General features: G+C 38.5%; 1 protein-coding gene across 12 annotated transcripts in view; it reads left to right on the top strand.

Annotated features, from left to right (window-relative positions):
- Window positions 1-16,714, top strand: part of LOC126365888 (negative elongation factor D) — a 227,673-nt gene that overhangs the window by 132,306 nt on the left and 78,653 nt on the right. For all 12 annotated transcript variants that reach the window (XM_050008594.1, XM_050008589.1, XM_050008591.1 and 9 more), the window contains 3 exons: window positions 4,637-4,767; window positions 4,869-5,056; window positions 9,054-9,309. In XM_050008594.1, the coding sequence (XP_049864551.1) occupies window positions 4,637-4,767; window positions 4,869-5,056; window positions 9,054-9,309 (575 nt within the window). The remainder of the gene's footprint in view (window positions 1-4,636; window positions 4,768-4,868; window positions 5,057-9,053; window positions 9,310-16,714) is intronic.

Below are 16,714 nucleotides of genomic sequence, written 5' to 3'. Positions count from 1 at the left end.
ACCATTGAAAAAATTTGTGTTATGTAGTTGAGCGATTCATTGAGGATGAGGCCATCATTCTTAGAAATATGCTTGAAAATCTCCAGCTCTTGGAGTACATCGAGCCTATGACCTTTCCTTTCTCTATGTAAAATGGAAATTTCTTCAGTGTGTTTCAGTATGTGTCCAGAAATTAGCAGATAATCAGTAAAAGTGGAATTGTGTATATAAGTGCCTCGTTTCCCAACAAACGCTTCTTGTATCTGATACTAAAAGACCTTCCAGTTTGGCCTATATGATAAACGGGACATGTGTCACAAGTGATTTTATACATTCCTGAATTGTGTATTGGAGCAACTGTGGACTTGAGATTGTGAATGAGATTTTTTGCAAGTTATTGTTTGTGGAAAAGGTAACTCTGACACCATATTTTTTAATCAGAAGACAATGAATTTTATATGAAATATGGCCTAAAAATGGAACCGAGAAAACACTTTTATATTTGTTACTGTCAGGAAAAGCACTGTTGCTTAAAGTGGTCACTGTAGCATCAGTTTTAACTTTGACTTGACTGAAGCTACCGATCTCACCCTCAGATAGTTTTGGAAATATGACTTCAGCACCGTGCCTGCATCAAGATGATCGAAAAGGTGTGAGAAGGGGTTGCCAAGCGAACAGAGCTTGGAAGCAGCTCTGGCCGGAGTGTGTTGTTGAATGTGACTGGGGCATTTGAGTCAGTACCTGTGGAGTCTGTAGTCAACGACATTGTATCTTTGGCCAAGAGCATGGACTAGAAGTGGATGAAGACCTTATGGAGTTGCAGTGTGTTTGACAGCAGGCACTTGTGGTGAGGAGTTCTTCAGAGGAAGTGGAAGAAGAGGAGGATGATGATGATGATGAGGAGGAGGAGGAGGAGGAGGAGGAGGTAATAGCAAAGCAACAATCTTTTGGTGCAATAAGCGAAATGCTGAAAACATGGGAATCGATTGCATCATACATTAAAAATAATCATCCCAATAAAGTAGGGGCAACGCACGCTAAAATTTACGTGATGAGAGTGCAGTGTGGGATTTTTGCCAAGTTTTGAAACATTGGCAGAATCAGATGACTGTAGGTAGCTTCCTAGTAAAAAAGTAGGAGTTATGTTTCGTGAAAAATAAAGTACATAATATTGTATGTGTAATTTCCTTTGCATAAATGGCAGGAATAAGATGAAAGTTTAGTGCTTTTTCTGCAAGGAACGCATTATCGTATTTTATATTAATTTGTATGGGATCAGTTGTTTGCTTAGCGAGTATTTTGCATTATATGGAATAAATTATGCTCACTATGCGAGGTTCTGCTATGTTGTCGTCTCTTATTTGCAAATTTAATTTGTCAATACTTTGATATTTTCATATTTACTATCGTTAATAATAATTTGTTGCTTGTTGTTGGGTTCCATTTTTGACAAACACATGTAGTCTTAGAATATGTAAAAAATGTTAAATTCATTCAGAAACCCTCACCCCCCCCCCAACCTTTTTTCCCCTTAGAAATTACATTTTGCTCGCAACAAGATGGTATGTAATTATGATACTATTATGTAACGAACACTACAAGAATACACATTACAAGGTTGGACTTTGTTGCGTGCTGCGAGGGTTGGGAAAGTGAACAAAGGTGGGATAGTGGTGAAATTGCTCTCACATGAATTAAATTCAACAATATTCTTGATCCTACCTTGAACCTTGTTCATATTTTCTTGTAATTCAGAATTTTGTAATTTCCAGTATATTTGTATGATGTAAGTGTTTCTTGTTCCCAGTAATTATTAATTGGCTTTTCCATCTTTCTTCCTTATGTACCATAAATTTTCAACAAAAAAGAATTACTAGTACAATGTCAGTCTCCAATAATGGATTCATATTTTTATTGTACTTACGTGTACAATTTCAGGAGATCGCAGTCCTGTCACGATCGCAATTTTCTAGACTTATTGGGAAAAAGATTTGTAAACTATAAGGAAAATATTATTTAAAGGGTTTGATGATTTGAAGAGTCCTCTGGAGCATATTATCAGATAAAGGAAGGGTTTTGGCTATCCGAACACTCACAATATCTTATGAAGAAAGAATTGAACAGGAAGGTTTTGTTGTGAATACATAGATATAAAAATTAAAAATGTTCTTATATCCCTTCTTGAAATCATTTCTTACACCTCTTCTATATTGTGATGACATTGTTTTCCTCCTATTACTGGTGTCCTTGTAGGTTCTCATGATAGTCCAAACATTTATTAGGATGTACTTTCATGGATTAGTAAATGAATATTCAAACAAATTTTTAGAACTGTCCTGAATATACTTTCACCTACATAAAACACACATACTTGGTGTGCATACATTCTTTGCACAAGCTATCATATGCACCTGGTCTTTTTGAGATCTCAACAGACAGACAGCTACTAATTAATGACTGCACAGTGGATTAATAATTAATAATCATCTCTGGCCTCGTTATGTTTTATTGTTGTCACAGATGTTATTGCTATCTAACAGTCAGAGAGTACGTCTTCTAATCAACTGAAAAATTATTGCCACGTATGTAAATTTTTGTGAAGTTAACAGCAGCCTTCCTGATGCATATATTATTTAATGGATTCATGTTACAGAGAATTATTAGTTTGTTGTTCTATTGTCTAATTCTATTGATGTGGTAGTTTAATTCTGGTTTTAGGTGTAGCATAGTTTGTTCTACCATAGTTTGCAGTTAATGTGGAATATTGGTGCACACATGAAAAATTGTGCAAATGTTTTGGTATAGTGCATGGTGGCTTAATCACTGATGGTTCCTTTTAAAGTGAGAAAACCAGCATTCCCATTGCCTGATAGCTGTATAGCTGTACCAACAGCAGTCACAGATGAATTTCTTTATCACAGCCTTCCAAACCCAATTTTTTTACACACACACACACACACACACACACACACACACACACACACACACACACACACACACACACAAGATCCCAAGCTGATGAGAGACCAAAGGGAGAAGAGGTCTCTTGTGGGATCCCAAGTTTACGTTTACTTCAAGCTACTTTTAAGTTTTTACAAGTTTCTTTAATTTGCTGTAGAATGTCAGGAGGAAAACTATATTGCTGGCCAGATGATGTTGACCGAGCGAGGTGGCGCAGTGGTTAGCACACTGGACTCGCATTCGGGAGGACGACGGTTCAATCCCGTCTCCGGCCATCCTGATTTAGGTTTTCCGTGATTTCCCTAAATCGTTCCAGGCAAATGCCGGGATGGTTCCTTTGCAAGGGCACGGCCGATTTCCTTCCCAATCCTTCCCTAACCTGAGCTTGCGCTCCGTCTCTAATGACCTCGTTGTCGACGGGACGTTAAACTCTAACCACCACCACCACCACCAGATGATGTTGCTGATGGGATTGTTTGGGAAGGAATTTTGATGAAACAGAACCCAAAAAATTACACCTTTCAAATGTGATCACCTCAAATTACAGAGCCACAAAAAATACCAAACTATTCTTTTTATTTGCTTCCTCATTACATTTCATTTTTATGGAAAGAATGTTCTAGAGCAGAATGCTGTAGAGATTTCAGAAACCAAAAACAAAAAAATACTACTTCTTGCAATTTTTATACAAAGTTCATAATCTCGCTGTTAGGACTTTTGATCTTATCTTCCATGGAGAGTATTAAACAGTTGTAAAAAATATTAATTTGCATGCCAACTTAATATGGGCCCATTTTCAGTGCACCCCCACATTGTCATTTTTTAAAGGTTCTTATATGCTCGTATTGCAAAACCAAATATCCTTTTTTAGGTAGTTCAGACCATGTTCTTGCTGTTGATAATTATTTAAAAGAGTTTGCAGACCCCATTTGTTTGTCAAGTGGTCCACAAATAGCCCTCCATCTGTAAACTGTTGTGAAGCAGTAGGAGGATGAAATTTTATATTGTAAGACCTTGTATTGGTAAGTTTCTTGTGTTTTCGGCAGGCATTTGTGCTGGGTCAGTGTGGTTATTAACGAATTTGGCATAGTTGATTTAAGGGGTAGCCGGATACGCTTCTTGTCACCACACCATTAACTCCTCAAGGATGGAATTGCATATCCCACAACTGTCTGCATGTAGTGTTATTTAAGCAAAAGTGAACGAAAGTTTTCTGAATCATGTAACTGAGGCAGGGCTTGGGTGCCAGGCTAATATTTACCTACTGGAATCTGAGGAAACCATCTAAAAGAACATCCAGGCTGGCCGAAACACTGACCCTCATCATTAATCTGCCAGACGAAATCAGTCTGGAGCTGGTGTACCTTCTTGTCCCAGAAGTGGCACTTGAAACATGCATGGCTGTCCAGACGTGTAATTCTATACAGTCATATGTCAGTTCCAAAATAAATGCCCATCTGTCATTATTGATACTGATTTTGAGTTTTGTTTTCTGTTCAGTGTATGGTCTTGTTTGAAAGATGACCTGCTTTTACATAATTTTAATTAGAGCAAGTCATAGTTACATTTTTGTCACTTCATATATTTGTGAGGTAGAGACATTGTATTGTATTGTATTATACGTAATGCGCCTGCCTGTCTGTAATACCAACTAGGATTTCAAGTGGAAACTTCATACATTGAACTTCTGTTTCAGAAAATGGTATGTCATGGTCAGCATACATATGTGTACAGTCAGGTATTACTTCAAGTCTTATCTCAAGAACCAAAAGGTGGATCAAACATGAAGCGCCTTTCACAAGAAATAGTAAGATGTGCACAACAGAAGTGAGTATTGTAACATTCTAAGTGGTGTTACTTATTTAGTAATACCAATAAGAGTGGATTAGGTAGTGAAGATTAATAAATCTTTAATGTGTTTTCCACAGTCACCACGATGTTACACCCATCACTATGGCTCTCAATGGAGCATCGGCATATCCACAAGCATGTCAAGCCTTGACATCTATGCTGTCTCGTAACAGCCTGAATCCAGCAGATATTACAGTTCTGTACAGAAATTATTCTGCAGTTGATCCTCCTCCAATAGATCTCATCAGGACACCACAGTTCCTTGGTAAGTATGTTTGTGCAGAAGATAAAGTGTGTTAAATTGTGATTCTCTCTCTCTCTCTCTCTCTCTCTCTCCTTTTTTTTTCTTTTTTTCTTTTTCTTTTTTTTTTTAAGTGGAGGAAACTAGGTATAACATTATGGTCTCTATGCAGAAACAATTTGTCAACATTAAAGATGTGGAAATAGTTACTTGAAGGTTAAAAACTGCAAATTTGTTCATAAAAAAGGGAAAGTCAACCACTCTCTTATGGTGGATCAATGCCTGGCGCACAGTAACACTTAACAGAAAATAACATTCACAATAGCTTTCAAGCTTTTCTTGCATAAGTACACACATCCACTCACACATCCACACAGACCTCCAGACAAGCACTCCTATGGACATAGTAGGACTTATTATTGCAACCTGAGTATTGAAAGCTGGTGCCTGAGCTGATGGTGATGGGTAGGGGATAGGGAAGCACACAATAAAGGGGTAACTGGAAAGAAGCAGATCTTTTTACAGATGGCTCTGTAACTGTACAACAATTCTGAAAGAGTATGGAGGGTAGAGGAGAAAGAGGCATAGGAAGAGGGGGAGGTACAGAAAGAGAGGAAGGTGAAGTTGAAGGGGCAGAAAGGGAGGGAAAGAGATGGAGGAAGGGGAAAAAGAGAAGGCGAAATGAAAAGGTAGAAAGGGAGGGGGAGAGAAGGGATAGTCTTTACTGGCAGACAATATCCTATACTGACCAGCACTCCTCTAATCACCCAGTGCCACACTGGCCTTGAGTAATTCAACCACATCCTCCACAAGGACCCAGACTACCCCTTGCAGTGCCCTGAAGTGAGGAATATTCTATTCAAAATCCCATCCACATCCCCCTAAGTAGTGTTCAGCCACTGACCTAGCCTACAGAATATCCTTGTCCATCCCTATTCCAATCCTGCACCTGATGGGTCATTCCCTTGTGATTGACCTAGGTGCGAGATTAGTCCCAAACATCCACCCACCACCTCCTACTGCAGTCCAGTTGTGGCAAATTTGCCTTCTTTGTTTCTTCATTTGTTGTCCTCAGTGCTGACATACTGGCTGAAGGGGAGAAGTGCAGTACTGTCTACTGTAAATGATATAGCCAACAGGTGCAGATTTGCGTTTTACCATTGTTTACTTTCACTTTTCACAACCCCTCATATACACATTTAATAAGGCCAGTACATATTGTTTAACTTTCGATAAGCCTCATTAACAGTTTTCAGCCTAGCATCCACATACTGCTACCATAGTTCAATGTTGAATACCTGTGAGCAGAAAACAACATAAGCACATAATTCACAGTGCTTTCGGAATAACCAGGCACGTATGGAACAGACACTGTCATTGTTTCAACACAGGTACTACTTTTGTAACACTTATTTCACAGTTAAGGTGAAGCATTGTTATTGTTCTAACCAACACAGGTTTCTCATCTGAAACTCAGCCATGGACTGACTGTTTTGTGCACATTGTGCACTGTAACCCCCCCCCCCCCCAATATGTGGGTCTCCCTCCCCCTCACCCTCCCATGTTTTCAAGCTCTCTGCCTTTCCTTCCTGCCTTCATCTTCACCTTTCTTTTGTTTGCCCATCTCCCTCTTCCACATCTCGTTTTGTTCTACACTCTGTACTCCTTTAAGGACCATTGTGCAGCTGCAGAGTCATCTGTCCCCCCGTAAACGGAATATACCCCACTGCATGGAAAAGAAGCATAATTCGACCCATGCCTAAGATCGAAAACCCGCAACTGCCTAGTGATTACCGACCAATTAGCATTACTGCCTGCTGTTTCCAAAGTACTTGAATATATTTTTCATGACCAAATCACTGAACACTTGCATGAATTCAGTCTATATTATAAATTTCAATCCGGTTTCCGTAAACATCACAGCACAAACACTGCTCTAATTAAAGTAACTGATGACCTGAAATATGCCATCGACATTCGAAGGCAACAATATTGACGCTACTGGACTTCAGCAAAGCTTTTGACACTGCTAACTTTGACATATTACTCAGAAAAAATGCAACAGCTTAATTTCTCTGATAGTGCAATGAGATGGTTTGAAAGCTACTTAAAAGACAGAACAGCAGTGTGTTGTCTGCGCAAATGAAAAAATTTCCTGGAAACATGTTTCTTCGGGAGTGCCACAAGGATCAGTCTTAGGACCACTTTTGTTGTCTTTATATGTCAACGATGTTTCGTCGGTTTTGTCCTCCTGTAAACATCATTTCTATGCCGACGACCTCCAGCTCTACCTAAGCGTCAGACCTGAAGATGTAAACACTGCAATCGCTCTGATGAATGATGATCTGTCTTCAGTAGTGACATGGGCGAAAAACCTGGGGCTTAAATTAAATGCAAAAAAGACGCAAGTAATCTTAATAGCCCATCAGAAATTAAGAAGTTCAGATTTCCGCGAACGGCTACCTCCTATTCTGCTTGACGGTACTCCAATACCATATCAGAAAACAGTGAAGAACTTGGGTGTAACTTTGGACGAGCATCTCAACTGGGTGGAGAATACAGTCGCAGTGTGCCGAAAGACGTCTGCTTGTCTCTATGCTCTCAAAAAGTTTCGGAACATATTTCCACAGGACTTGAAACGCCAGCTCGTGCAAGCACTCGTTCTACCGAACCTCCACTATTGTGATCTGATTCAACAAAGCATGAGTAGTGAAAACAAAAGACAGCTAGAGCTAACCATGAATGCTTGTGTGCGTTACACCTGCAACATTTGCCGATATGATCATGTTAGTGCTTCATACTCCGAGCTAGGGTGGCTGCGGCCGGACAAACTGCGTGACTACCACACTCTATGTCTACTTCACCGACTCCTCGTCGCGCAAGCACCCCAGTACCTAGCTTCAGAGATTAAAAACCTGTCATGCCATCATAATCAAAACACGAGGTCACTCTTATCTGGTAACCTAACTGTGCCCACTCACAAAACAAAAACTTTTGCAAACTCCTTCTCAGTTGCCGCTGTCCGCCTCTGGAACAAACTGCCTCTTTCCTTGAGGAAAATTCAATCTCCTGTTGCTTTTAAGAAGAAGTTGAAGCATTTCCTACTATCATCCTCATAAAATTCTCCACAAAATTAATGTGCAAGGCCAATCCTCTCATCTGTAAAATAGCAAAGCTAGCGTCTCCTATCTTGCTGCTGAGATGCCTTCCTCTTCATCTATCTCTATTAGCAACGCAATCTTCTTTTCCTTTATTTTTCCTTAATTATGTTTCATTATGTCTCTCTATTCTTCTCCTCCCTTCACCATGAGTCTCCCTCATACTCCCTGCTGCCAGCACTCCTATCTAAAATCTTTCTCTTCAATAATGTATTTTTCCAGGTGTACCTTTCTAATTGTTTATCTCACTTTTTGTATTAGATGTAGTTTAACATGCCTACTAAAACATATGAATGTAAAAAGTAGAATGCCTGGTTAGATGTAAGAGAGGGCCTGATGGCCCTAATCTTGCCAGGTTAAATAAATAAATAAATAAATCTGTCCAAAGATCTGACTCTTTCCTGCTATCCCGTCCTTGTGTCGTTTTCTATCCCCTCCTCATTTCCATCAGCTCAGGCAACTGCTTGCAGTACTCAGATATCGAGAATCAGTCTTTCCGTGACTATGAGAGTGTGAGTTTTGGCGTTTGCATGGTTGTATATGTACTTGTGCTAGAAAAAGAGCTGGAGCTCAAAAGCTGGTGTGAATGCTGTTTTCTGTTGCATGTTTCTGTGCTCCATGCATTGGTCCACTATAGGTGAGTAATTGCAATTTCCTTATTTTGCGTGTTGCTCCATTGAGGATCTTCCACTGCTGTTAACTTAAAATTTTGATGTCTATATTACTACTCACTTTGTGAAATACATCTGTGCAGCTCTAAACACAGTATGGAGAGAATATTGGAGGCATCTCTCCAGGTCTCTGAATTACTACTGAATATTGTGATACCAACAATGTATTAATCTTCTATTCTTATGTTACAGATCTCCTAGTAGACTCTCTATTCAAACCAGGAGTAAAGTTGAATCCAGAACACAAGCCAAAATATATATACCTGCTGGCTTATGCTGCAAGTGTATGTGAAACATCCACCAGGAAAGGTCAGGTTCGCAAGAATATTAATAAAGATGAATTGAAGCCGACAATTCAGGCAATCGAAAAAGTCCATGGTATATGCAACATAAACAAAGGGTCGACTGAGCTCATTGCTGAACTTTCTACACTGTATCAGTGCATTAGGTATGTTAAAAACAAAAAAAAAACAAAAAAAACAATTATTTCCTTTTTTCGATCAATAAGTTACACACTTTTTTTTCAGTATTTGTTGTTACATTGTATTTACAATGTTACATATGTGAGAATGCAAATGTTTAGGTTGGAAATTGTATCCAGAGTGGGAATATCTGTTAAATTTGCCACATGCTCAGTATATGCTACCATATCATAATTTAAGTCAAATAGTGGAAAACCTTGAGCAGAATAACAACAATGTGAAAAGGATAGATTGCTATTCACCACATAGGGGTGGTTTTGAGTGGCAGACAGGCGCATTAAAAATGGCTAGTAGCTGTTAATTCAGTTATTAGATTAAGTCCTCCATCAGATGTAGACAGCAAAATGTGCGCACATATGGCCACTGTCATAGTTTAGTCATTCATCAGGGTTTAATTATTTGTGTGCTAAGTGTCATATCATGTGTAAAGATACAGATGTTGTTTTTAATCTGTCTTAGTGGGAGGTGGCATTTTAGAATTTCTTGTATTTGTTAGCACTGGTTTTTTGATGTGTGATGTTTAGACACTCTCAGTAACTAAGTAATGAATGTGGAAATTTTCCTGGATTACTGAATGCTTGGAAGTACAGTGAAGGCTTTTACAGCCAGTTATTGTAGTTACTGATGAATCTTCCGGAATGTACGGTCATCGTCCATGAAACTTTTTTGTCTCTGATGTTTCATCCAGAGCTGCCTTGGACATCTTCAAGCAACTCTGATGATGTCCAATGAAGCTTTGGACGAAATGCCAAGAACAAAAAATTTTCATGAACCACAACCATACAACCTGGATGTTTCTTCAGCACTATCAGACATCATCACCACCACTTAAAGGTGATGAATATTGCTGTTTTGTATGATTGTAAAATTTTACTGGTATCGTCCAGAGCCATGCCATAAAGTCTCAAGAGTCATAGGTTTTTGTGTTTTATATTAATTCATTGCATTCTATTCCACAATTATCTGTGTGAATCATTATTGTTCAGTACAAAGTCACTGTCTCCATTTTAGGGAAGTCTTTAAACTGATTATCTTTTATGATTGTAATAAACTTCATAGTAGTTGTACTTAATTATTTTAGTTGTGGTGGTGTTTATCTATGACTCATTACTCAATAATTGGACATCTACATGCTTGCAATGTATCATGTACAAGAAATTAACATGTGCCATTCTACAGTTCAGAGTAAGGATACTTTTTCTTCACACACACACACACACACACACACACAAACAAACTCTATCTTCAATAATGTTAGTGGACGTAGTGCTTTATTTCAAGCATGTTCATTTCCTGGGGTGAAATGACAGTAGCTCACATGATCTTACTGACAGATACTACAGTATGTCCACGTTTATGAAATGCTTTGCAAAGATAACGTAATGTATTTTAGCTGTGAATACATTAACAAATTCTAGACTGATCTCTTCACATCTAATATTTGACCATGAATTGGCAAATCTAGGTTTCTTTTAAATAGCATTGCAAAATACAGAAATGTGTTACGAATATTGTAGGAATATGAGTGTATTTTAAAATATACAATCCAAATGCATATTGTTACAAATGTGAAAGTAACTCCGTCTGTTAAGTTTTAAAGAGTAAATTGCTGAACTGATTATGATATGTTTTGTATGGAGACAGCATGGACCCTGAAGAAGAACATAGGCAACTTAAGAAAAAAATATAAAAAGAAAGATAAGACCCATAAGAGGGTGAAGTAGACAAGGGAACATCTTTCTCTTCATCAGGGAACATTAACCATGAAAAAATTATTAAATTTCTTTCTGAATGCACAGGTTGTATAATGTACAGCTGGTTCAATAGTACAGTGCATAGAGATGTACCCCTGCCCATGCACCTTCGCATGTGCCACTCGCTGGTGACACTGCATATGCCACTGCGTCATGCATTGGGTTGTGTGTGTGTGTGTGTGTGTGTGTGTGTGTGTGTGTGTGTGTGTGTGTGTGTGTGTGGGAGGGGGAGGGGGGCGGCGGCGGCTATGGTTACTCAAATGGGCATAGCCTACTTGTATTTGTATTGTATGGAACTGCGGACCTAGAAATTACAGAGAAGCTTTGTGTCCACAGTAGCCCTCAGTGGTTCACAACAGGCTACAGCAGTCCTCTCACCCCACCACCATCCAACACCGAACCCAGGGCTATTGTGCAGTTCGGCCCTCAGTGGAACCCCCCTCCCAATCTTCCTCTTTCCTTGAGAGATGCGCACATGACCAGGCTACTACTGACCGTGCATGATGGTCTGTACATCAGGGTGTATACGATCCGGGACAACTGGGAGATCCAGGAAAAACCCGGGAATTTTCTCATCCAGGAGAAAACCGGGAAAGCCCTGGGAATGTTTTAGGACTCCAGGAATTTTTTATCATTTTAGTTTTCAGTTAAATTTTTGTAATTTTGGTTGGTAAGAACTGATACTCTAACAAAGGAAATAACTGTATCCTGCTACTGCAGAATAATACTTCAACAATAAAACATAAACGAGAGAAAAAAATGAAAATAACTTTAATTGCAAAGGAAATGAACCATATACAACAACGACACACAGTGCTCATGCAAGCGTCTGCCAACAGCAAAATGTCTCAAAGGCTTTAGGAAGACTATCCAATGCTTCATAACATCAGATTGCCTCCAATGAGCGTGAAGTCATAACTGTTACGAGCGGGCTCATATCATGGGCAGTTTAGGCATGTTTGAGCAGTAGATTCTCCCGCTTCTGGCCACAGGAATGTGGCTGTTGGCTGTGCAAGCAGTCACAGCATGCAGCTAGATGCTACCGGGAAAAGGGGGCGTCCAGTTCATATTCTGGGGGGAGAAAAAACTTGTTTCACAAAGCGCTTAGCATCCAGCGCACGTTTGTCTATTGATTATTTTGAAACGCTTCCCTGTTGGTTTTTCAACACGTTTTAAGTTGATTTCTAAATGAATCATAAGTTGATTTTTGAAAGCGTGCATAGTGTACATGATGTCTATGTTAGGAGAATTCTCGTCACATCTAGAAATAAACTTTCTGCAGACGAAAGGGGTCAGTGCTATCCGAGCTGAGCGGAGTAAAGCCGAGCGGGTGAATGCCAATCGCTGTCTGATTATGTGGTTGACTGGTTTTGCGAATCATCAGCATTGTTATGATTACTAGCGAAATCCATAGATTCAGACTACCAGAATGGAAATAAACAACTGACAGGAATAACAGGTGAGAAAGATTGCGTACTATCTTCTCGGTGTACCCAAGAAAATGAAATTTTGACAGAAAAGTTTTGACCAGATAGCTACACTAATAAGGACCAGTTGTACAGTCCCCGGCTAGCAGCTGCTTAAGTTTTATTCTGGAAGTAACGCGGAAAACATGTTGTACAAACACGTAATAGCGCCTAACCGGAAAACAATCGCAGGATAACTAAACCTGTGATTCTGGCAGGATTAGTGAAATTAATTGGCAAACAAATTTTGACAATGGTGGGAATACCTGCAGAATTGCTGATGACAAGATTGTTTGTTAGTACGAGGAAGGAGGAGATACGGGGACATCACACAAATTATGGAAGAATAAGACGACTCCAAATTTATATAAAAATTTTGTAATACTACTTTTCGATCTCACGCTTGAGAAGCTGGTGCGCATGAATTAAATGTGAAACTATTTCGTAACAAAACTTTTTGCTTGAAGTAGGCTTAATAGGCATTTAATATTAGTACTTCGTGAATTATATTCTGTCGTGTTATAAAAATGGCCATTTGTGCCAAAACAGTCTCTCTTATTCGGTGTGTGTTACAAAATTGCTGCAGTATTAGAAAGACCTATTTTGTTTTATCTAGCAGGCAGTGACAAAATAGACTTAATCAGATTGACAAACCACACCAGTCTTGGGTATTATTTGTGTCAACACCATTTTCAGTATTAGATAACGACATTTCGATTTTTCATGTAGTGAATCGGTTGACGAACTTTGATGAGGTAATAGATTCTTTTGCAGAAAGGAAAGCATGCCATGTAAAGCTGTAGCATGATTAGAGAGGAAAAAAAAAAAAAAAAATACTATGAGCTGAGAAATGTGTACCTTGTTGCTTGTCTCTTGTCTTTTTTGGTTTTATGTATCCTATGTATTTAATTTTATGTCACACAAAACAGCAAGTTATTAGCTAATAGGCAAAGAGTGCAAATTTTCTGAAGAGTTCTTGTTCTCCCAATTACAAATAAATCCATCCGCTATTAATTGCAAGATTCTTTTTTAAGAGGGCCAAGCTGTCAAACCTACCAACTGGGAGCAGGATAGGCATCACAGAACATTTCAACTTCCACTGTCCTGAATATAGTTTGATGGCATCCAATACAAAATATACACCTTTCAATTCCATAGAGTGAAATACAGTGAAGTTCGATGGAAGAATGCTTTATGAAGAGGTGTGGCACTGCACTTTGGCACACTTAAGACCAAATAACTAGTCTTACATTTCCTCGTAGACATATGTTTTATGTTTTAGACTTTCCAGAAAGATGTGCACTACAAGATGAACATATTTTTGAAAATTCGTTGTTTTTTTTTTCTTTTTTATATATATATTTTTTATACACCAGGTTCGCAAATGTCCTAGATCCGAGGCTGATGCACAGAGCAGTCTGAGTTATAGTGGATAGTCTTTACGTCACGTGACCCGTGTTTACATTTAGCGATTTTGCTGTTTTCCCTTCATTTACTCTCCCATCAAATGAAAACAAAACAGTGATATCTGTGGTCGGGAGCTATCAACTGAATTGAAATACACTCACATAATTAGGAAAGGCTAAAATATGTAATTAGTTTCAGATTTTACTTTATTTCCACCTTTCTGACAGTCAAGCATTAATCGCCTTGCAGAACAATGAAGTTACTTTTGTCTGTTTGCTAAAGAAATTTGACTTTTATTAACCTTTTCCGCAGAGGCAGACAATGTATTTGAAACGAAATGTTAACTTCCACAGTACTGGCTAGTTTCAGCTGTTCGATGCATTTCAAGTGCACGTTTTCATCCTAGCACGTAAGGCATTATGCCATAATAAAGAACCAAACACGATATAATACAGTAGTGGTGCTCCAAGAAAATTTACATCCCAAAAACAGCACTGAAAAGCTTAATATCAGGTCGAGGTCTACTTGATTGGGAATCTGGACATACGAATGTGCACTTCAAGTATGCTCTTTAAATGTGCACATTTTAGTTATGGTTCACGAAATTACGACGCTCTTGGAGTATCCTCTGATCTCTTGTTTCTTTTATGACATAATGTATGATATTTCAATGTTTTACACTTACGTACATACAGTCTTCCTGCGTCATGGTATCTGCGCAAGTGCGGTGACGCCTGTTATCTGCGCGCTCTGGCAATTGCTGAAACGATCCTATTTCTAACAGGTCGCGGGAAAATATTGCGAATGGTGGTTTGAAAAGCGTTACTTTCAAAGTAAATATCCTTTTACATAAGTTGAACTTTGTGCGAGAATGTACCATGAATTTCTTAAATCACAGAACGTTTGACTCTCATTTAAAAATCAGCTCTTTGATAACGAGCCATCGAACCCTGAAGATCAGACATTTGTCATTATTAAAAATTTTTCTGGCACATTTCTGTGATTCTTAAAGTGTAACACGCGCAAAAAAGATCAACATTATGTGTGAAATCATAGCTTCTCTTGCAGCTTATTAGCCTTGGAGACCAGTATTATATGTGAAAGCTTTGCTATTCTTGTAGCAACACTATGTATATTAATTTAAACTATTATCTTTCCCTGCTTGTGTGTTCGTCCTACTTAACAATGATTTTGCTGTTGGCTGACTACATCACATGTCCTATGCTCTGAATATCCGCTGTCATCGGCTGCCGAGATCACATGACATGAGCTATGACTGGCTTACAGAAATGCATTGCAATCTCGATTTCAATGATTCGGAAAGTAACATGCAGTGTTTGGTGGAATTCCAATGTATACTTTTGTAATATGAAAATGTGCAATGTACATGTTGCTGCACATAAAAGATCTTTCCAAAACGCGTCTTTTTCTCTGAGTTTCGTATTTTAAAGTGCCGGGAAATTTTACGCCCGTGTATAAAACCTTAACCATTCAAAGGATTGATAAGGGAAAATATACTGTCATTTAACACGGAAAAACCATATTTTCACCCGAGAGAAAGTGTATTCTTAAACGGGAAATTCGGGAATTTTTCTTCCTTGTCAACGTATACAGCCTTGTACATGTCTGAATAGAGACAGAATGCATATATCAGTATTCTTTAAGTCAGAAGTGAAAATGACGACATGAAAATTGCGTACAATATAAAATGTGAGAATGAAATACTCCCTTTACAGACAACTGAAACACTTGTATGAGTGAGTTATCACTTGTATTTCCATCTGGAAAGTACAAATCTTCTGTCAGTATCTTTTATTTCTGATATTGATTATCTGTATGTAGTATCCAGACTCTTTGCTTGACAGCTTCCTATGCAATTTTTCCAATGGGCAGCATGATGTAAGTGTTACTAGTCACTTCTGATGTTTAATTGTAAGAAATGTTGCATTCTGACATTACATCTGTCATGATCTTGTTGCGTGGTGGTACAATCTACATATCCATGGATACTCTGAGAATCACATTTAAGTGCCCCGTGGAGGGTTCATCGAATCTCCTTCACAATAATCCTCTATTATTCCACCCTTGAACAGCACACAGAAAAAATGAACACCTATCTCTTTCCACAATGCGGCCTCTGATTTCCCTTATTTTATTTTGAGGATTGTTTCTTTCTATGTAGGTCAGCAGCAATAAAATATTGTAGCATTCAGAGGAAAAAACTGGTGATTTAAATTTCGCGAGGATATCCCACTGGAATGAGAAATGCCTTTGTTTCAATAATGTCCATCCCAAATCCTTTATATCTATGACACTCTCTCAACTATTTCTCAATAACACGAAGTGTGTTGTGCTTCTTTGAACTTTCTTGATGTACCCTGTTAATCCTGTTGGGTAAGAATCCCACACCACGCAGCTGTACTCCGTAAGAGGACAGACAAGCTTAATGTAGGCAATTTCTGTGGTAGATCTGTTGCATCTTCTAAGTGATCCTGCCAATAAAAAGCAGTCTTTGGTTCACCTTCCCCACAATGTTTTCTGTGTGTTCCTTTTTAGATTTGATTGATTTAGTGTGTAACCAAATTTTAATGGATTCTATTTATCAATCATGTGGATAACCTCACACTTGTTATTATTTAGGGTCAATTGCCAATTTTCTCTCCGCACAGATATCCCATTTAAATTGTTTTGCAATTGGTTGTGATCTGATGACTTTACTAGATAATAAACAACAGTATCCTCTG

Source organism: Schistocerca gregaria, chromosome 4, assembly GCF_023897955.1.
Source record: "Schistocerca gregaria isolate iqSchGreg1 chromosome 4, iqSchGreg1.2, whole genome shotgun sequence".
Taxonomy (NCBI): domain Eukaryota; kingdom Metazoa; phylum Arthropoda; class Insecta; order Orthoptera; family Acrididae; genus Schistocerca; species Schistocerca gregaria.
This window is presented reverse-complemented; position numbering and strand designations above follow the sequence as displayed.